At 43.6% G+C, this 22,019-nt stretch overlaps 1 protein-coding gene across 6 annotated transcripts in view; it reads left to right on the forward strand.

Annotated features, from left to right (window-relative positions):
• The window catches only part of RHBDL3 (rhomboid like 3), a 74,671-nt gene that overhangs the window by 43,070 nt on the left and 9,582 nt on the right, over positions 1-22,019 (forward strand). For 5 of the 6 annotated variants that reach the window (XM_040581941.1, XM_040581943.1, XM_040581944.1 and 2 more), the window contains 5 exons: positions 9,612-9,836; positions 10,551-10,699; positions 15,827-15,939; positions 18,628-18,728; positions 21,694-21,754. In XM_040581941.1, coding sequence (XP_040437875.1) covers positions 9,612-9,836; positions 10,551-10,699; positions 15,827-15,939; positions 18,628-18,728; positions 21,694-21,754 — 649 coding nt within the window. Of the gene's footprint in view, positions 1-2,382; positions 3,354-9,611; positions 9,837-10,550; positions 10,700-15,826; positions 15,940-18,627; positions 18,729-21,693; positions 21,755-22,019 lie in introns of those variants that run through there. The other variant, XM_040581946.1, reaches the window with a different exon arrangement.

A 22,019-nucleotide genomic window follows, 5' to 3' on the forward strand; every position in this document is an offset into this window, starting at 1 on the left:
GTAACTTGAAGCTGATGCTGCATCTCAGTAGTGAACAAAATGTATTAGCTAATTAAATGCACAGCCTTTGTTTTCCTGATGAAGAGTTAACACCCACCTTGCTTTCTCTGGCCTTGCTGGCTTCTTAGGGACAGACTAATTCTACATCATTTTCACTGAACACCACGTGTTTTTTTAAGCAGTGTGTAACAATAATCAGGTCACCCTAATCCAAACTTTGCTGGCGCCAGCACACTTTACCCTCCAGAGAAAGATTTCCTTTAGTTTTTGTGATTTCCTCTCTGGCTTTCTCAGTGTGCTGCCAGAGTGCAAATCCTGCCTCTTCAAGTAAAGGAACAAAACTGCAGATGCAGGCTAAGAAATCTGCAGCCTCTGCTCTTCCTCCTCATGAGTGACTGATAAACAGATCTGTTGGCCATCAGAGAAGGTGAGAGGAAGGTATCTTTCCATTAGTTTCTTCATTTAAGAGTCTGGAACATGATTAGCTGTTGGTGGAAGGCTAACATTGTGCTATATGCTGTCGAGCTGGATGTTCGAAGTCATTATGTAAAAATATTGTTGGAGTCATAAAAGCAAGATAAAATATAGGAGGTGAAGGAGATTAAGTGACTACTCAGAGTCTTATGGTCTGTCTATGCTTGTGGATGCTGTGGAAATACACAGGTTAAGACTCAGATGCTAGATCCTGTCCTGGGCAGGGTGATCTGTGTAGGTGTTTGATGTGATAAAATACTTTGGGACTGTGTCACAATCCAAAACAAAAAACAGAGTCCAAAATGGGTCCTTGTAATGTTTTTAGTGGGAAATGACCTGGTTCAATGGAGGCTTTGACTTGCGCTTTACAGCTTCATCTCTGTATAGGAACTTACTGTGTGGCTTATTCTGTAGAAAAAATATAGCAAAATAATGAATTTCCCCTCTAGTTTTAACACTTTTGTAGACTTGTAAGAGTCTGTAATGCTGTATAGAAACATACTTAAAGATGCACTCAATTTAAGAATGATTAAACTTAAGCATGTGCTTAAAACAAGCTGATGCCTTTGCATAGCCCTGAGTTGAAGCCCTGTGGGTGTAGAATTAGCATGCTTTGATTTAATGAAGTTGTGTTGGGAACTTTGCCTTCTGGACAACTTATTTGAAATTTGGTAAGGACAAAACCTCTAAAATGCCATTGGTGGCGTCATTAAATTGGGTTCACTTGAGGCTGTTTCAGCCTATCAACTGTAATAGGAAGTAGGCGGTGAGTTTTTTTAGCTCTTTTTCTTTAAAGAGCCAATGGAATTTAATGAGATTTTAAACTGACCTATGCAACTAGGAATTAGCAGCCATGTTCCATAGCAGGATGGCAGTTTTCTCTCTGGGCTCCACAGTACTTTTCCCTTTGCTTTGTGAAAGGTACAGCACGTGGGCTGGTAGCCATTAAAATACATGTTGTCTTGGAGGCTGCTAAGCTCTTCCATCTGTGAGAATGTGTTTGGGTTTTTTTCTTTTGTTTTTGGTGTTTTTTCAGTCATACGTATTTTGCAATTGTTTTGCAGATTTCCTGCTGGCCACTTATGCCATAAAAGGGGCATTAAAGCACCTTCTCTGACTTAAGGGTTTTACTTTTGCAGAGGTATCAGAGAAAGCAAGCACACCCTCCGGATCAGTAGTTACCACATGAAAAGTTCACATTGTCTGGGTCTGTGAAAGGACTTTCACCAAACTCTCCAACGTGTTGTTCTATCTTAACAGAGCAGAGGTGGGACATACCTCCAGCTGGGCACAGGATTTAGTAGGCAATAGTCAGCCATGTCAGAAGGACCACTTCTGCAAGGTGATGCTGCTGTTCCGTTATCTCCCTATGCCCTCTTGCTCTAGCTCCAGCCTGTTTTCCCATTGCTTTCTAAGGTTTCAAAAGCTGCTTATGTTTTTCTTAAGACATTTTTCAATAATGCGTGGCTGGAAGCCATTTATTCTTATTAGCCACTTCAGTGATAAAAGCAAGGCTTCGTTGTGCTCCCTTGTGGGGACGCTGTGTGTGCCCATAGATTTTTTTTTCATGGCCATCCTTTTTGCTTTGAAAGGTAACTCTTGCCTTTGCCCTTTCAGTGCTTGCAATGGTTAAATTTTTACTTACGATACCTCCAACCTGGCTTGAACTGAAATGAGGGGAAACAGTGAAAGAAGAGCTGTAGCTAGGAGGAAGGGCAACTTTTTTGTAGAGAAAACATTGAATTTTATCTTTTGGCCTTGTGAGTGTGTATGTGACAGCACCAGGATGGCTCTGTTATCTTTGTGGAGGTGAGCTTTTAGGAAGTTACATACTGTATTCTTGCGGGGGGTGGTGTGTGGTAGGTGAGAGAGGCCCTTTAAACCATGGTTTGTTTGAGGTTTTTTTTAATGGTACTTAGAAGTACTTCATAGCACAGTCATAAAGTAGCTATAAATTCCACTTCCAGTGTCTTTGTGTGTCCTTTACTGAACCAGCTGACAGCCTGCACAGAACGCTTAGGTGAGCAAGGCTTTGCAGGAACTTTATATAATTCTTTATTACCTGAGTCACTGGGAAGGTAAGTGATAAAGCTTAAATCTCCAATTCTCAGGGGAATCCTAAGGCAAGACAATGAATATCCCCTCTTCCTGCTAAATCCTTGTTTACTTTCTAGGGAGCATTTTAAGCTTAAAAGGCTATTACAGAATAACTCAGGACCTCAGTTCTAGTGGTTTTGTCTGGCATTTGTCATTTTGTTCTCACTGTTGCTAATCTGGAAAGGTTTGTTGCAGGCCAAACTCCAGGCTTTGTAGCTCAGTTTCTTCCCCTGTGTGCTTCCAATTAGCTGTGCTTTTGAACCAGGTCAGATCCTCTGCCAAACATCAAGAGGACTCCCCTCTGGAGTCCTCTGGGACATCCTTCAGCATCCAGTGGGACACCCCTTTAAGTCCTCCTTTTGTCCTTGATTCATTGTCTTGGCTGAAAGTATAGGATTCCTGAGCTTTCTTCCTGGCCTTTATTCAGAGGTATAATCATAAGTCTTTAATTTAAGAAATGTTTGAAAATGTCTTACTTCAGTATTTGATCTAATATTATGCTATTATGAATGAGGAGGAAACTTTCTCAAACGATAGATGAGAGTGGTCACGTGATTATGTACTTACCCATCTCTTACCTCTCAGTGTATTAAAGCCCTCACTGAGGTACAAAGTTCTTACTCCAGGGAGCATTTCCAAGAGCTGGATACCCTTCCTGACAAATGTGCCTCACACTACTTTCATGTTGTTTTCCTTCCCATTTTGGAGAGAACTGGTGATTTTTGATGTTCCAAGAGCCACGTGCATCTCCTGAGGGGGGAAAAAAGCCATCAGAGGGCCAGGTGAGTATCTTGAAATTTAATAACTGGGATGCAAGAGCTGCTTTTGGAGTGTGTTCAGCTTGTACATTGATCTGAGTCCATTAGATACTGGCTATACATAGCAGCAGCAGAGAGAACTTTCTTCCAAAGGAACTAGTCTAGGAAATAATTATTATGCTGATTAAAGTGGAACTTAGCATATAAGTTTCCATCCTGTACAATCATGTACAGTTGAAACTTGAGAAGCACAATGTCAGGTTAAATGTTTTAATTGTGTATGTATCTAAAATACATGAGTGGTAAATATTATAAAGATATCTTCAAAAATTTTTGCTTCAGAAAATTAAATATGGATGCATTTCAAGTTGTGGAATCGTCCCAGCACCAACGAAAGATGGAACAGGTGCTGGGGTTTTGAAGTGTCAAACGTGCTGTGCTTTGACACAATGTTATTTGAACCACAATGTTAGTCTTGTCCTGCAAGCAGAGTTATTGCAATTAACCTTGAAATCTGAATGTGATTTACCTTTGCTAATGGAAGTGCTGGAAAGTCAAAGCCTGGCACATTTAATAGGAGTCCAGACAAAACCTTGAGCAGGGAATACTTGGTCTCTCCTGCCTTTAACTTTTCTTGAATCCCCACAGCAAACCACTGCTTTGTCAGAGCAAAGCAGGATGTTGATATTTGCTTTTTTTCCCCATTTGATACTGTTTGGAAAAGGGCTACCAGGTTGGCTCAAAGAACGTGAACATCTGTGACAGATGAACTTGATGCTGAGCTATGCGTTTTGGGAGAAGCTGTCTTTACCCATATTAGCATTTTGTAAAAGTGCGGAGTGAGGGAAGGAAATAAATGTGAATGTTGAAAGCAAAATTGATTGGAGAGGCTGCATTTGTAAGTAAAGTGGGTTATAAAACTGGAGCTGACAGAGGCTTTTAAAAAGCTTGTGTTAACTTCTGATTTAGTGTTCTGTGTCTTGGAGGATCAGAGCTGGAGAGCTGAATGCATGGCCTGTCACAGTGTTGTATGTGTTTAAAAATAGCCGTAGACCAGCCTCAGAGATGCCAATACGTAACGGGCAGAAATCCATGTTTTTCAAAACCTCCTGAGCGAGGCTGAATAAAAACCATAAAAAGGGTGCTGTGCCCCACACAAGCTATGAAACTGGAGATGGGGAAATGCTACATGACTTGGCTATTGATTGTCTCAGGCAGCAACAGTAGTGCAGGTAGCCAAGAAACACAAAGAAATTGGTGTGCTGGTGGGAACGGACAGTTTCCATTGCAAGCTGCAGATTATCTGAGACTAGTCCTAGTTTGGCACACATGCTGAAAAAAGGCAGGGCTTTGTACCTTACCGAGGTTTGGCACTGTCCCATGCTAGACAGTAAGGACTCTTATCCTAAATTTTGACATTTTCAATGCTGAAGACAGGTTCATGTCTAAGTAGGAAAGAATTTTCCTTTCTGGCAGATGCATCAAACCCATCCTTTGAGCAGAGCTGTAGCTCTAAGCCTTGTTTTGTTTTGGTATGGTAATACCAAAGGGCAGAGGTGGCAGTGCATGGTTACCAGTCATGTCAGCTTGGCTGTTTTGCAAGGGAAATTTCTTTCTCTCTACACAGTAACTTTCCGCAGGCATGAAGGACTAAGGGAATGTGTTGTTCCCCACTGCTGCCTTCACTCTGCACATACTGTTTGCTTTACCCATCTGCCTGCAGCTTTAATATCATGCTCATTAAAGAAGACCCAGATCAATTGCATGAAGTGGGATAGGTTGCCCTTAGCTTCTGGAGCTGTAATAATGTGCAGGCCCACAATGGCTCCAGTGTTCTTTTGGCTGATGATTAAATACTTGGCTCATAAATACCAATATTATGTAATTCCAAAATCAAGTTAGCAAATTGTGACCATATGCGAGACTGTCTGTTTGGGAAGACGCGAGTCTTCCAAAGTCGGTGTGAGGAACAAAATAGGCTTCTCATCAAGAGCTGGTGAGAGCAGCAGTAGTGGCTTAATCCTCTGTCTCTCCTGATGCCCATCACCTCCTAGTTTGAGATTAATAGCATGATCCAAAGGCTGTGGAGTTGGGTGACTAGGCCCAGGACTGCTGTGTTTGCTTGAGCCCTGGCAGTCAGCTGTGCTGCCTCTTTGGAGATCATTTCCCCGTTGGTGTGATGGGCAATGACTGCAGGTGGGGACCAGCAGGTCTTCTTACTGAGAGGCCTAATTTTAACAGGTGCTCAGTACATCCAACCATCCACATCTTAGTGGGTAGTGGTATGCTCCTAGCACTGTGTGTCCCTGCCCCACCTGGGGGTAAAACCATGCCAAAACTAAAGCATTTAGAGGGAACCTGGGCCTTCTTTCCATACCCTCTGCTCTGAAGGAGGCCTGACAAATATTTTGATGTCCCTGCCTGAGGTGGCAGGAGGTTTAGTTAGTGGAAAGAGCTCTGAAGAGTTACAGTTGTAATTACGGGTACCAAAAGCTTTTAATTTTCTGGGTAAATTGAAGTCTGGCTCCCATTGACACAGCACCTACTGCTGTTGGTGGATGCAGGGGATATCTTGCTCCTTGCTAGTCATGTTCCTTCCAAGGAGTCTGCTGGTTTGTCACAATCTGGGAAGAAAACACTTGGTGCTGGATATCTCCATATGTTCTGCAAGACTGCAGCAGTTCACAACCTGCTGCATTTAATTTGCAGGCAGTTTTCTTGTCTTTTTGCTAAGAGCTGATGAAATTGAATACCCAGTAGATCCTTTTTCCTGAGACAGGATTCCAGCCACCTAAGAAGCTGAATTCAGGGGTAATTTCCACCTCTGAACACTTTGATCTCATGATCTGATATCTGAGTTAGCTATAAATGGTTTCTCAGGCATTTGCTATTGTTTGTATTGACATACTCTGGAAACTCTTAATCCATTTTTATATTTTTCTGTGCATACCTCTCAGATTCTGGGGAGGTCTACCAAAAATCAACTAGGAGGAGGAGGCTGTGCTTGCTACTTACAGGTGTGGTTGATGTGATACATCCACACCTGTTGGTCAGAGAGGCTAACAATGGGCAATGCCTTCCACTGTGTAGAAAGAATCTTCTGTGTGTTGAGGCATACGATGTCTTTCTCCAGCAGTCACGTGTGCTCCAGGAGAGCTATTAGCGTTTTGCTCAAAGGCTCCCCTTGCTCTTGTGATATCAACATTTACTGCTTTCCTATCATTACCAGTTTAAATAACTCTTGGCATTTTATCATCCAGGTGTGGCCAGAAACAACCAATATGGAACAACTTGTAAAAATAATGGGGTGTGAGAACAGGTAGTTGAGAGAACAAAGCTGTGAGTGTTTTTCATCATTCCTTGGAGGAACTCACATTGTCATGAGTTTCCATTTTAGCCTCTATGTGGGGTGTGGAAGATCCTGTGGTTGATTTTTCTCTGTTGGAGGAGGAAGGCAGAGCTTTCTGCTGAACAGAAGGACTTGAAAGCAGTGCAGCCTAGTGATAAGAGAAATTGTGCAACTTAGATTCTTCTAACTCTAGTGTATGGCCTTGGGCAAATCACTTAGTGTTGTGAGGTCCAGCTTCCCACCTCCCCAGGAGAGCCAGATACTTTGTTCATCTGAGGTGCAGCTTCCACAGTGATGCTGCAATATCCCACTCTTAATAAAACCAAGACAACCTTTCCCTTCTGTTTTGTTTTTAGTCTGTTGAGGAACGCCTTCAGAAACATCATGCTGATGAATTTGCACTGCCCTGGGTGTTATTTGGGCTCTTTGGGCAGCATTAGCAGTAATGCAGAGCAGGCACTGGACTGATGGGGCTGTGCTGAATTCGGGTGATTGAACTGAGCCAGATCCTTTTTGCAATGCTCAGCAATAACAAGCGGGTTCAGTGGTGCCTGCATTAGGATCCTCTGCCGAACAAATGCAAGGAAATTTCTGTTATGAGCCTAGCACAGACATGAATGTCGGCAGCCTTTGGAGTTTCCTGCCCATCTCTGCAGAGATGAGGTGATCATCTTCTGAGGGTGGTCAGCACTTGATGCTGAACTACAATGATGGTTTTCTCTGACTCTGGAAACGTTTGTGTTTTCCACTGTTTTGTGGTAGGCAGGAAAATCACATGTATCACTAATTAGAATAAGCTGATCGGCAGCTTCAGTCAGCTGTCCAGTATCTTCATATGTAGCAGGCAAATTTATGGTTTCAGTCTGGATTTATTCTTGTCCACAAGAGGAGCAAAGCCAGAGAGGAGAGAACAGGATGAACTCTGTGAAGGAGAACATACAGTACATCTCTGACAGGCTGCTCTAAACAAGCCTGGAACAAAGTTTTCTTCTGTGGACAAAGTGAGGTCATTAGGTGGCTAAAGCTACCTTTTGAAACAGAGGTATGTCTGTCACCTACCAAAAAGCATCTCACAAATGCTAAGGAAAGCCTTACACCGGTGGATGTTCCTCTATGAAAATACTGTCTTTCAATATAAGCAGGATTTCTTAATGCAGCAGAAGATCACCAATGATTTTTTTCCCCTCATCTTCCCTTGCTTTAGATAAAAGCTTGTGGATGATAGACTTGAGAAAACTGGAAGAAATTTTTTTTTTTCTTCTTCTTTGCCTTTTCTGCTTCTTTTGCCAGAGGTGTTCTTTTACAAGTGTTTTATGAATGAGTGAATGAAAGAGACAGCAAAGGAGAAATACCAAGAAAGGAGAGAGAGATTTTAGGGTAGACCCGTTTCTTACTAAAACAACTCAAAAAGAATGGCAACAATTTTTTTGCCAGTTCTAAAAAACCTGAAATGGATCAATCGCCTGTCACTGTTGCTCATGTCAGTGAATTTCTGCATCAGAGGGACAGGCTGCAAGGGGAAGGCTAAGGAGGAATGGGCAGCTGCTGGGAGAATGGGTTGCAGTGCCATCACCTCAGATGGCCCCTTTGCCTTCCTCCAGTGATTAATAGGAGGTGGCTCCCTGCAGTGATTACTGTGTTTTAAGCAGCTTGGTCCAGCTTGGAACAATTACTCGGCTGCCTGGGCACTGAGCGCACAAGCTCTGGGCTTTGCTGTCTTTGGGATATCAGCCGAAACCAGTGTGATCCAACACAACTGGAAGCCAACGCTGTTGACTGTCATCTCTTACTTGGTTCCGGGAGACTGAAGATGCCGGTGGTTTCTGAGATCAGTTGGCGGTTCCTTCAGAGGAAGGACCAGGCTGTCACTTTTGCTTTGCTGCCTTTTACTGTAAAATGCTCCCCCTGCAGCGGTCTTTATGCATAGTTAGCCTTTTATGCCTTCCTGCCAAAGATTCAGCCAGTACAGACAGGGACTCTAATGCAGTAAGTTTGTTTGACATCAGGGCTAATGAGCAATTATCCAAATCTTGGAGCAAGCTCTTTCAGACCTGGTTGTTTGGGGTTTTTTCTGCTTGGTTTTTTTTTTGTTTTTTTTTTGTTGTTTTTTTTCCCCAAGCAGGCTTAGTGTAAAATTCCATCTGCCTAATTTACAAGTGCAATTGCTTTAATTATGCATCCAAATTGAGAAAGTGTATGTTCAAAAAGATAGACAGCTAATTCTATGCATGTCAGATGGTAATGTATATACACATTATCTGTATCCTCCAAAGCCTGCACTATCTCAAAACCTGCCCCCTCTGAGGATAACTGTTTTAAAAGAAATTATCTTCTCTTGTAAGTTTACAGCAGCTAAGAACAGCCTGTACACCGATTTTGTTTGTTGTTTTGTTGCTGTTCCTCATGCAGTTTTGTTTTACACAAAAGGATATTTTCTTTGCCCTGAGCCAGCTCCTGCCAACAACGATCAGAACACAAGGGTTAGATGCTGTTAATGTACCTGCTGCTACATTGAAGAAATTTTCTGCCCCACGAGCTGGCAGGTGCAAGGAAGTGTGACAGAGCAGGAGCTGAGGGAAGGACGACATGGGAATGTGGATCGTGATAACCAGTGAGGAAGACAGTGGATGGAAGGCTGGAGAATGGGCCAGAGGGCTCAGCCAGGTGCATCAGCCACCTCTGCTGTGCCTTGCCAGAGTTCTGCCCTGACCTCGTTTATGGGCATCATCACAGCAGACTGTGGTACTGGTTTTCCTTGCACCCCACGTAGGTCACCCTGTGATCATTCTGAGACTTGGTTCCTAAAGCTCCAGCCTGGTGGTGATTCTCCTGCCTGCCTGGATCTGGTGCTGCCAGACTGGCACTAATCTTCCTGGATGGTTGTGCCAGACCTTGCTTTGTCCTCATGGTTTCTTCCTTTTCTTTTTACCCAGATGAGCAACAAAAGGTCAAATAGTTTCCGCCAAGCCATCCTTCAGGGGAACAGGAGGCTGTGCAGCAAGGCGCTGCTGGAGGAAACGGGGCTGAGCCTTTCGCAGAGGCTGATCCGGCACGTTGCCTATGAAACCCTGCCACGAGAGATAGATCGCAAGTGGTACTACGACAGCTATACCTGCTGCCCTCCGCCCTGGTTCATGATTACCATCACTATTGTAGAGGCAAGTACCTTATCCTCTCTCTGGGAACCCACCTTACCCTGCCAAAGGCTTTGCTGGGACATGAACGAGGGCTAGAGTGGGACTCCTTTAGACCCAAACAAGGACAAGCATGAAGCTGATAATGATTTTGGCTTACCTGTATGTCTGTGTGTAAATGGAGACTGTGATCCTGTCTGTCTCCAAGCATGGTTATTAGTCATTGATACAATTTGTAGATGAAACTACAGAATTTGGAAAACTAGCAAAACTTTTTGAGGAGTGAAAATCTGGACAGTTCTAGGGAAACAGGTAATTCAAGTAATGGAATTAGAAGAAAAATTCATATATGGTTACCTCTGTTCTGTGAGTGGAGAGAAAAAGGACGGAAAAGGTTAAATATTCTGACCTGTTCATCTGTTGCCCAAATGAGATCTTTGCACAGTTGCTGAGTAATGTGCTCAAATAAGCACAGAGAAGGATATGATATGGTACTTACTATCAGTAGGGTGCTGAGTTCCTCTGACTCAGTGGCTGATCTGTTACAGAAAGCTGCATATAGACTTATACCAATGTGTTGCAGGTTCCTCAAAACAGGGAGCTTTAATGCTATGTGAAGCTGTCAAATGGAAGAAAAATTATTGTACATTTGACTCTTTTTCTCCATGACTTTGAGCTACAAAGTGCTTTTCAGTGAGGGAAAGCATTGCTAACCAAGGACTCTCCCTGCTCTTCTAGGTTGCCTTTTTTCTTTACAACGGAGTGGTATTAGACAGGTTTGTGCTGCAAGTCAGCCACCCCTTATACCTGAAGAACACATTGCTTTACCATCCTCAGCTCCGTGCTCAGGCTTGGAGGTACCTAACCTACATATTCATGCATGCAGGGTGAGTACTTACAAGCTGCGGAGATTCCCCCCAGTTAAGGTTCCCCAGAGAGAAGGAGGAGGATGAAGTGACAGATTTAGCTCAGAAGTAAGCTTTTAAAAATCCATTCTAAATTGCTTGCAAGAATCTGAAGATGTTGTGGAGTTCTGGTCAGTGAGGGGGAAACCTTCGCAGCTCTCTGAAGGGAGGAGGCAACATAAGGATCTTAAAAGACGCTGCTCTTCTCCCCAGCAGTATTGGGACCACACTTTCTTCTTATTGTGCACTTCCCAGTGTGTGCTTCCTAAAACTCACCGTATCAAAGCTCAATGTTCCTCTAGAGGAGCTGTGCAAGTGGTAGAACAAGTCTGCAAAGATGCTAGACTGGTATTTAGAAGCTACATGGTGTATTCTTGCTAGACTTCCTAGTTGAGGTTGGAAAAGTCAATTAAATTCCCTGTGCCTATGGTATGTCATCACTTAGTATCGTTGTCCCTTCTGTAGGGACTGAGATAATGCCTAGAAGCCTGAGTCAAGATTGAACTCCCATTTTGTACACATTGCACAAACACCAGTGTTCCTGAAGAGTTGAATATCTCGACTGACCAGATGGACAGAGAATGGTCCATCTAATGCAAAATGCAAAATGAAGGTGCACAGTAAAATGAATCCTCCTTCATCCCATGGGAGGTATGTAGCAGACTTGGGAAGAGAATACAAGGTGTGGGGATTCTAACTCTGTGCTGCTTAACTGTACTAGTCCCCCCAGGACTCAAAGAGACTTAATTGTGTGATGTTTGTGATGCCATGGTGATGAGTGAGTGCCACAAGAAAGTTCATCCCTGTACAAAGCACTCTACCCCCTCTGAGTAGTTTCTCAGATCATTATCTTCACACATTCCTGGCAGATAATTGCAATTTTCTTTAATTCTGTCATTGAAAAATCACAGCAACCAGCTTTTTAGCAGTAGTTTATAGTTTGAAGCTGGATAAAGACCCTTTCTCTTAAATAGAAAGCCTATATTACCATCAGGCAATGTTCTATGAAAGGCCAAAAAAATCAAGTTGATCTTTTCCTTTTTCCACATCTCTGATGGAAGATACGCTGACGTCTCTTCTCTGCTGTGGAATAAGTTGGCGTGTGATTGCCCCTAAGCACAAGATGTGCCCCAGATCTCTGGATAAAAACTGTGGGAAGAACAGACTCCACCCAAGGGGAGAGTAGGAAAAGATTTATAGATGAAACTGCTGAACATGGCAGCATCTGTATGCTGTGCTAAATCCTTCCAAAAAGTCCATTGTATATAGGTTTCAATCTGCAAATGGAGACTATTGGGCTTAGATGTGAAGCTAGTTACGTAAAATGAGAACTGGAAATTTCCATCACTGAGGACATGGGGGAAACTGGGCTTGTAAAAGGAACAAACACTTGATTTTGACTGTTAGCTAATTTTTATGTGGGTTTTTCTTCTGATGGTGGTGGTGTTCTACTTATCACTTACGTAACCACAGATTGCTTTGGGATACATTTGAAGAAAAGCACCTGCACAAGGGCAATTTTTGCAGCCCTTAAATATCTTCCTGTATCACCTGTGACATGCTTTCCTAACCTGTGCAAGGTCACCCTTTCCTGTAGCAGGCAGTACTCTGGCATTCTTCACACTTGCTGGCTGAAAAATATCTCAGGTTTATTTCACATCCGCAGCTGGCTCAGAGGGATGAACAGTGGGGAAGGTGGTGTGCAGGAGACTCATCATTTTTGTGATGGATTCCAGGTTCTTTAGCTACATAGCCTTCAAAACAATGGAGAGTCCCGCTGGAGCAATAAACCCCATGATTTATCTGAAGTATCTGGAGTTTGGCTAAATGTTTCTTTATTGCTAACTTCTGAGTGTTAAGCTCTTTTCATATCAGGAGAACAGATAAATCTTGGAAAGGTAATAAGGTTTGTTAGTAGAAGCCCATCATTCTCCTCTCATTTTCAAATGAGAGGCCAACACAATGCCATGGGATCTATTGTTATCCTGCTTCCAGCTGAGACTTTAAAATGGTAATGTGGACTGCGCCTTAATTTAGTGCGCTCAGTCGGTTTTTTTGAAGAGCAAGTGACAGCCGGAAGGTGTCCAAGAAGACAGCAGTTGCTAAGGCTTGGCTGGCTGTGCCTCTAGAAAGATTCCAAAAATGCATGGAGTGTGTGTTGGTCCTGATGGAGGAAGCTTTGTCAAGGGCTGAAAAGGCAGGCAAAGTTGTAAATTCTGCCCTTCTGCTTTCATGGAAAGCAGACGTTAATTATTTGGGGCCCACGCATTTGCAACACTGCCATAACTAATGACTTGCATTGATGCTCAGTCCCATTTGTTGGGTCTCAGCGAAGGAGAAAGTCTTTAATAAATCAATGAAATTGTCATTTCAAGAATGACGCATTCAGCACTGGCAAAGGCTAATTGTATTTTATGGGTGCTTATTGACTGTGGAGCCTTCAAAGCTCTTAGCGTGATGGGGAGGAGAAGTGAATGGGATTGCTCCTGGAAAGTCTTTTTAAGAACAGCTGTGAATCAGAGCAGTCACTTTAGAGTCTAGGATAAACTTTGCTGAGCTCTTACAAAAGCTTCCTTTGAAAAATAAGACCCAGTGCTTTGTGTGAAAATGTCAGGTGCCGCCTCATGACGTTGACTGTGTGCCAGCCAAAGCTGCTTTCCTCCTCTCTGTAAAAGGGCACTTGGAAGCTTTGACTCTTCTGTGATCTCGGTTTGACCATTGCTGGTTGTTCCAAAGTTCTGTGAACGTGTGGGATCAGAACAAGTACAAAAATATGCCCATGTCCAGTGGCTTCAAAAGTCTTGAGCAAGGTAATAAAATAACCCTCAAGTTACATGCAGTGGTTTCCCATGATGACAAATTGCATGCTGAGCATCTCATACAGGAGAGAAATTTATCCTTGTAGAGAAATTCAGTGGAAACAAACCTATTAAGATATCTGGAAAGGACTGTTTCCTGCAGTATCATTTCTAGCAGTTTTTTCTGGTCCAACTTTAAATTCTTATTTGTGAGACTGTTCTGTCATTACTGCATCTCACCATCAGTGGTTTTCTCTGATGTATATGGGAAATTGCTATGGTAACACAAAGACCAAAACAGGGAAAATGCATATAAACCAAAGATTGGTAGTGTCTGTCTGCGAGCAATCCTTTTTTTGTAAAATAGGATGTAGATTTTCAGTGCATTAGCTGCTTTCCCCCAAAAGATGCTAGCCTTCTGTGTTAAGAGTACTGCTGTGTGGTTTAGGTCCACCTGCTTTTCAAGCGGACTCAGGCGCTCTTCATGCACAAAACAGTGTACCCCTGGGTGCAGTGTGAAGTTGCCATTCAGCAAGGTCACAGCCCTGTGACCCCAGGGTAAATGTCAGACACTAGCACAGTTCAGGGGCCTGGCGCTGTTGTTACCTCACTGGAAGATCCTGCAGATGGCAAAGGCACGAGTAAATATTTGTATAAAGCTTTGAAAAGTGGTGAGACGGTTTTGTTAAGTACTGTTGATTAGAGCAACAAAGAACTGAGTTTGAAACTATTGATTGAGCATAGGAGAAAACTGCTGCAGTGGAGTCTTTATCAAATATGTACATCTTGGCTGTCCCACTCTCTGCCTCTAGGTTGGAAGTGGTCCTGCACAATGTGAACAGCAGGATTTTCTACAAGTCTAATCTCAGCCCAGCTTTTCCCATCTTGTTCAGGAGTTTTGCTGTTGACTGTGATGGGAACAAGGGTCAGTGAATAAAGAGCTTCAGTGAATGCACCTTGTGTCTCACTAGGCACCTAACCAGAGATAAAAATGCCCTCTGCTTCCCATTCTGACCATGATCAGCTGCCTGGAGGAAAAGGACCTGGGGGTGCTGGTTGATGGCCAGCTGAACGTGGGCCAGCAGTGTGCCCAGGTGGCCAAGAAGGCCAGTAGCATCCTGGCTTGTATCTGAAACAGCGTGGCCAGCAGGACCAGGGCAGCGATCATCCCTCTGTACTTGGCACTGGTGAGGCCGCATCTCAAATCCTGTGTTCAGTTTTGGGTCCCTTGCTAGAAGAAAGATGTTGAGGTGCTGGAGCGTGTTCAGAGAAAGGCCAGCAAAGCTGGGGAAGGGTCTGGAGCACAAGTCTTCTGAGGAACGGCTGAGGGAACTGGGGGCGTTTAGCCTGGAGAAAAGGAGGCTCGGGGGGTACCTTATTATTGCTCTCTTCAACTACCTGAAAGGAGGCTGTAGACAGGTGGGGGTCGGTCACTTCTCCCAGATTACAAGCAACAGGACAAGAAGAAATGCCTCAACTTGCACTAGGGAGGTTTAGATTGGATATTAAGAAAAATTTCTTCATGGAAAGGGTGGTGAAGCATTGGAACAGGCTGCCCAGGGAGATGGTGGAATTCACCACCCTGGAGGTATTTAAAATGCACGTAGATGTGGTGCTTAGGGACATGGTTCAGTGGTGGCCTTGGGAGTGCTGGTATTATGGTGGGACTTGATCTCAAAAGTCTTTTCCAACCTATGTGATTCTCTGATTCTATGATCATATTGGAGTAGGCATAGTGTAAAGGGTGAGGGTCAAATAGCACAAACAGTGAAGTGGCATTACATGTCACAAGGAAACGGCAGCTCTCTTGGGACAGCTAGGCTTACCGTGCTCTTGATTTAATATCCTCTCCCCATCATGGCAGTGTAACATGTGCAGGGAAAGGCTGTTTCATTAGGAGGGGAGAGGAAAGGGGCAGGTCAAGTTCTAGCTTCTATTCCAGGCTCTGCTGCCATCTTGCTGCTTTTTTGGACAAGTCATTTAACTTCAAACAAACAAACAGAGAAAAAAAATAAAAAGAAGAAAAAAGAAAAAAAAAAGTTTCACTAAGAACCAAACATGCTATGTGGTCTTTGGCTGAAGGGACCTGGGTGATATGAAAAAGATAATGAAAAAGCAGCAAGGAGGGAAGAAACATCACAGCTCTCAGTCTGATTTTTTCAGGAACCATTGTTCCTGAACCCAGTGTTACAATCTACTTTTACGAAGCAGGTGCCGCTTGATTTCCTTTCCAAGATATCTCTATCTCAAGGGTAGAAAAGGGAGACAAAGAGTTAGAAAAGAGGACAACTGTTGTTTTTCCTTGCCGCAGGATAGAACACCTTGGACTCAATGTTGTCCTTCAGCTCTTGGTTGGGATTCCCCTGGAAATGGTGCATGGAGCTGCGAGGATCAGCTTTGTGTACGTTGCTGGAGTTGTGGCAGGTAGGTGACGCCTCTGGATGCCCCAGATGGAGAAGCATCTGAAAATGGTCTGTTGCTGACTTGCGTAGGAGAAACGTTTTGTGATATTTGGGTGTAGGAGAAGAGCAGTCACTGATCTGTGTGTTGAAATTCTTTTGGAGGCTAGAAGTGGGAAATATGCTACAGCTTGACATTTTTAACTAGCCATTGGCTCTGTGTTTCGGAGACCTGCTAAAAAAGCACTAAGAACCTGTTACTTTAAAATAGCCTTTCTTTAGATGGTCTTTCTGAATGTGGAGGTCATGCTGTTCCTTTCCTATTGTGTCTCACAGAGACTTAGAGGAAAGGTGGCATCACAGGCATCCCTGCACGAAGAGTCTTGGGGATTTTTTTTCCCCAGGTCCTGTGCCAGTTCTTACTGCATTTGTCCTGTGCTGTCTGCTTTCAACAGCCTGAGTAAGCAAGAAGTACTTGGTTGTAAGTTGTGAACAGTGCACAGAAATCTGGAAATTAATTTAATCATAAAGTCATGGGGTTTGGTTGATTTTTAGTTTATGCTGTATTGCTTTTATTTATGTTTGGCATTTCCAGCAGTTTGGAGGTGATGGAAGTTAGCTGACAATAGATCAACATCTAATTAAAACAGGAGGAGAGTGTGAGAACAGCTAAGAGCTTCACAGTGGAACTCAGACAATGACTGACTGTCTTAGATCAAGATTTGTGGTAGTGGATTTTTTTCCCAGCTACATAATTTTATTTTTTCTGTAATGAGCAGCAAAAGCTTTTGTAAAATGGGTGCTAATAAATCCTACGTTCCGGGAGAGAGGCTGTGGAAAGAATAATGGGACTAGGACACAGGACTAGGCACGGTACAAACACCACGCTATTTAATGCAGAGAAGGGAGTTAGCAGACAAGCTCCACTGTCCCTTGCCTGTTATTTTAATAAACACTAACTAAAGAGGTCCCCAGTGTGCAACTTTCCAAACATAAGTTTTTCTGCATAGATCCATCTACCAAACCCTGGGGCTTCATTTATATATGTGTAAATACACATAGCAGCACATCTGTGCCAGGTAAGCGAAGCAAGTGACCGTTGAATCTGCTGCAGTTGAGCCTAGGCAAGCACTGCAGGTTGCTGGCTGCCTCACAGTCCTGTGGCCATGGCCTTGCCGGCAGGGTCTGCAGGGCCAGAGGCAGGTTTTACTGGGTGTTGGGCTGGGCTGAATGCCAGAGCTCTGGAGGCTTGTAGCCAGCGCCTGAGTGAGGCTTACTAGCCCACCTAACACTATTGGTTCATTTTTGCTACACGGATGATCCCATTTTTTTCTCAGATAAGCTGCCAAATCCTCATAGGCTTGCCTTTCACACTTTACGACATATAAATTGTGGAAGACAGTGCCAAATGGAAAGGGAAAACTTCCCTTCTTAATGCAGGATGGAACTACAAATGTGATCAGACAGCCCCACACAGAAAAGCATCCCATGATACCTTTACCTGTTTGAATTGTTAGCCAATTATTAAGCATACTTTATTCTTTGACATGTGCCAGGAGAGAGAGGAAGAGGCATACTTATGTTGAGGATCTGGCAATATAAAGATAACACAGCTCCTAAATCAGGAATAAACAGTAAAACGTAGACACGGGCTGCAATGGCCACTCCCTATTTTTATGAAGTTTTTTTCTTCATTTGTCTGGCTTTACTAAGAAAGCATGTTGAGGCTGAGATCGAAAGACTCTGTGCAGTGTCTGGGGACTTAACTGCAAGTGCTCATTGCTCCTTTCTTAACTTCTCATTAACTTTTTCCGTAATGGCAGCGTTTAAGGTCTGAGAAGTCTCAGGGCCATACAGTGAAGGAGGGAGCTGCCAGCAGAGCTGGCTGGTGGAACCTTGCACTTTCTTGACCAGAAGCTGAGCAATTAGCAAAGAAGTTTGTTACATTCTGCACTACTGAGGACGCTCTCAAGATTTGCCATGGGTCTTTTTCCAATTCACACTGGTCACAAAGATCGTCATTATCCCTGCCTTGTGACACCAAGTCTGCCTTTGTCTCTCTCTTAAATTCCTCCTAAAGTTTGCAATGAAAGAAGCTTTGAGAAGATCCAAGCCTCCATCTGGGATAAGGAGAAGCAGTGTCTGTTTGGATGTATTGTTATTAGTGGTGCTTTTATGTGATTGACCTGTCATTTTGCTATCTTGTGTTTACTGCCTCCATCCAGGTTATTTTTAGCTAGTATTACTTGGAAGTTTTATAACAGGCTGTGCTTTGATCGGAGGCCTGTGCTAAGTTACAAGTCCCCAGTTCCTTCTCAAAGTGCAAATATTTGTCTTGCCAGCATGGGAGCTACTTCCATTTTATCTTCAGGTGAGGAACAAGACACAGACATTTGTCTCCTGCTTCCTTGTTATTTTAATCAGGGTGTAAGTCCCTTTTTGCAGCATAGGTTTGAGGATACGTTGCTGCCTTGCTTGGCTGCTTTTAAAGTTAGGTGCAGAAGAATTTATCAGTCTCTGTCTTGGCAGTTCTACAGGACTGAGTTAGCTTCACAAATCAATACCCCCCACCCCACCCCCCGGCCCCGGCTTCTCTTTGTATATTACTGACCTGCAGCAATTAGCACAAAACAGGCAGTAGCAAGGAAGTAGGGTAGGAAAGAGGGTGTTTATTTGGCTGGCAATTGTCACAAACACTTGTTCTCTCTCCCAGGGTCCTTGGCAGTGTCAGTAGCTGATATGACTGCACCTGTGGTGGGCTCCTCTGGAGGCGTGTATGCTCTTGTCTCAGCTCACTTGGCCAATATAGTCATGGTGAGTACCCAGAGTCTAACCTCTTTGGAAATGAGCCAGGTCTGGTGGCCCAAAGGGATTGGAAATAGGGCCCGGCTCAACTGTTGGCCATTCAGAGTTTGCCCCAGTTGAGTCTCGTCTCAGTGGTGCGGTCCTGGAATGGAAATGTGACACTGCAGTTGGTGGCTTGGTACCCTGATGAGTGGCAAGCCAAAGATGCTGGTAATCCAAGATTTATCAGTACTCTGTGCTATCAGCTCTCCTTGCACAGGCTGACAAATGTTTGGAAAACAAGGAGCTGACTGGCTTGGCAGAAGTTGCAGAGTGTTTCTGTCTGTCTGTGCTATGTAATGTTAGTGGGTACCTAAGGAAATTTAGTATTTTGTGCATTTGTGTGCAGAATATTCCTTATCACCATTTGTAAAACCCAGACTGAAGCTGAGCCCTGGGCATACTAGTGATGATCTTTTTGCCTTTTCACCTAATGAAGTACTTTGGGAAGGTCAGTCAGTAAATACCAGCATTGTCATTCCTCTAAGACCTGGAAACGGGAGCTCATCCAAGGTCCTCAGCTAGGTGGTGGCAAAGCCCCGCATATCTGCCTATGTGACTGCTAAGCTGGCAAAAATGGCTTTGCTGAGCGAGGTGGTACGGGGTTGCATGTCCATCCTGTACCAGCAATATCAGAGCAGAGTAACCATAAAAATGATGGTAATGCGTCCTCCCCTGGGCATGAGTGGGAAGATAATGCAGGTCAGCTGCAGTAGAGACAGAAGGTCTGTTAAATGGGTGCTGGGAAACCTACATGTGTGGTTTCCAGCCTAAAAGAAAACCTTTTATTTACGCTTGTATGCAGTGAAGTCAGCGGGCTGCAACATGGTGCTGCTCCAGGCAGCCTTTGTAGCAGGTGGAAGCAGGGAAAGCGAGTGATTTCCTGAGCAGAATAGGTCTCCTTTGCTGTCTTCAAGCTTTTTGGAGCATGAAAGAGCTGGGGGCTGTTGTCTAAGTTAAGACAGTTGAATGGCTGGCAGAGAGATAGGGAATAAAGGGGCTACCTCTATACCACAGGGTGTATGTGGTATATATAGGTGTATATATGGGAAAATGCCTCCTTGTATACAGTCACTTTCAGTATGATTTGTGTTCCCTGCCGTTGGGCCAACAGAAGCAGGAGAGAGTTTCCTCTGTCTTGCAGGGTGGTAATGCAGACACAGGGTTTCTTCACACAGGGATTCACAGGGTCAGAGGGGGACACTGGAGGAAATTTTGGTTTGCTTTAGAAAAGGAAGAGGCTCTGGCAGATGTGTGTGGAGTGTCTTCATCAGTTACCCTCCCAGACTTCTTAAAACATTTTACTACTCATTGCTTTTAGCATCTATATTTCCCCAATATCTGCTGTCTCTCTTCTTGTCTGAAATTACTACCTTTTCCATTCTGGTGGAGGTTTTTTCCTTTTCTTTCCCTCTCTTCTCTCTCTGCTCAATTAGTATCTAGATGTGATGCTTCCACATGCTGAAAGACATGTTGGCTGTTTGCTGGTAAAGCACAGAGTCTTGCACAGCTGCTTTGAATGTGCTGGGAAGAGGAGGGACTGTTGTGGGGAGGGTCCAGAGGAAATGAAAACATTCCTGCTTGTACAAATAAATACTATTGGAAATAAATACATAAAATAACCAACAGGGGGAAGCAATAAAGCACATCACCCTAAGGAAAAGCATGAGGGGAGGAATTCAAAACAGCTACATAGAAATTAAAACTGAAGGAAGCAGCACAGTATTAATCGAGTTCAGAGCCTTCTGACTGGGTTAGGTGTCTCTGTGGAGAGAGAAAATGAGTTGCTTATAGTGTAGAGATTGCATTTTTGCAGTCACAGAAGGGATTTACAGACAGATCCCACATATAACTTGAGTATATGTAATATGTATTGCAGAATATTTCTTCAGCAGGCTGGAAAGATACTGGGTGCCATTAAAGATAGGTTGAAGAGTTTACAAGCATTTTTTTATTACTTCAGTGTGATGAACAGGGAGTTCTTCACAAGACACTTGGCTAGCTTGGTATCTCATACTGCTTTCAACAGGCAAAATTTCATTTAGTCACCTAATAATAATGTTGTCATACATCTGAGTTCCCCAGAACATGATCTCTTTTTCTGCTTGGAAATTTTGTGCAAGTGGAAAAGGAGGAATTTAAACATTTCTCCCAGGATTTCTGACTATCATTCAGAGATTCTTATTCCACTATATGGATTAATGACCAAGCCTGAAGACAGAGGAGTCCAAATCCAGGCTTTCTTACGCACTGTTTCCTTGGTATGCTTTTATTGAGATCTTTATTATCTGTGTGTGCTCTGCCAATCAGTTCTGAGTTGCAGAATTTCAGGGAGCCCGAGGTAACAGGCTGTAGCGCTGGAAAAGCACAGTAGGGCTTGAATGCACTGAAAAATTGCCTGACAGGTGACAGTGTTTGGCCTCCAAGTGCATCATGATTAGCTCTGTGATGTTAACCAGAATGCTGCTTGTGTTGAATGCTAGGTACTAGTTAAGATACTTTTATTTGATGTGGCCTAATACAACAGGGTTTTGCAGGGTAGGTAAATTCACTTATTTTCAGAAGTCAGAATTTGAGGTGAAACATCATACTAACATGTTACAAATTAGTCTATCTGAAGAACGGAGAATGGCAAGGCCAGCCAAGGACCACACCACACCAGCTGGGGCTCAGGCAAGGAAAGTCAGTAAGACTGCCAGGCAAGTCTGTAACTTGAACATGTCTGCAATATGTCCTTTATGGTTGTGTCCTCTGGGATTGACAGATCTGGGTTTGGTGTGGTGAGTGGAGAGTTCGCAGCCTGGTGGCAAAGGCAACGAAAGGGGTTTGTTGCAAGGAATGGTTGTCCTTGATGCTCTTCCAGCATAGACCTGAATCTAAAATCCCTCCAGGTTTGCATGCAGCATCACTTTGTTTTTCTTGTCTCTTTTTCCAGAACTGGTCAGGAATGAAGTGCCAATTCAAACTGCTGCGCATGGCTGTTGCCTTGATCTGTAGTAAGTATGATGCACACACAATCCTGTTTTGTTTGTCCTTTTCATAAGAGTTTGTGCTGATTCAGAGAGTTTTGACTTTGCAGCAGGTTTGGTAGGAACTTGCAGCTGGACCTTCTGGCAGCAGACACCACATTGCTGTCAAATGCAGATTTTGGCTTTCAACACAGGCATTTGTAAATGGTGATTTGTTGTTAGCCAGCATCTGTAGCTTGTGGCGTTTGTGAAGATCTGTGACTTAAATGTCTTTGAATTCACAAACAAGCAG

Source organism: Falco naumanni, chromosome 1 (genome assembly GCF_017639655.2).
Source record: "Falco naumanni isolate bFalNau1 chromosome 1, bFalNau1.pat, whole genome shotgun sequence".
Lineage (NCBI taxonomy): Eukaryota > Metazoa > Chordata > Aves > Falconiformes > Falconidae > Falco > Falco naumanni.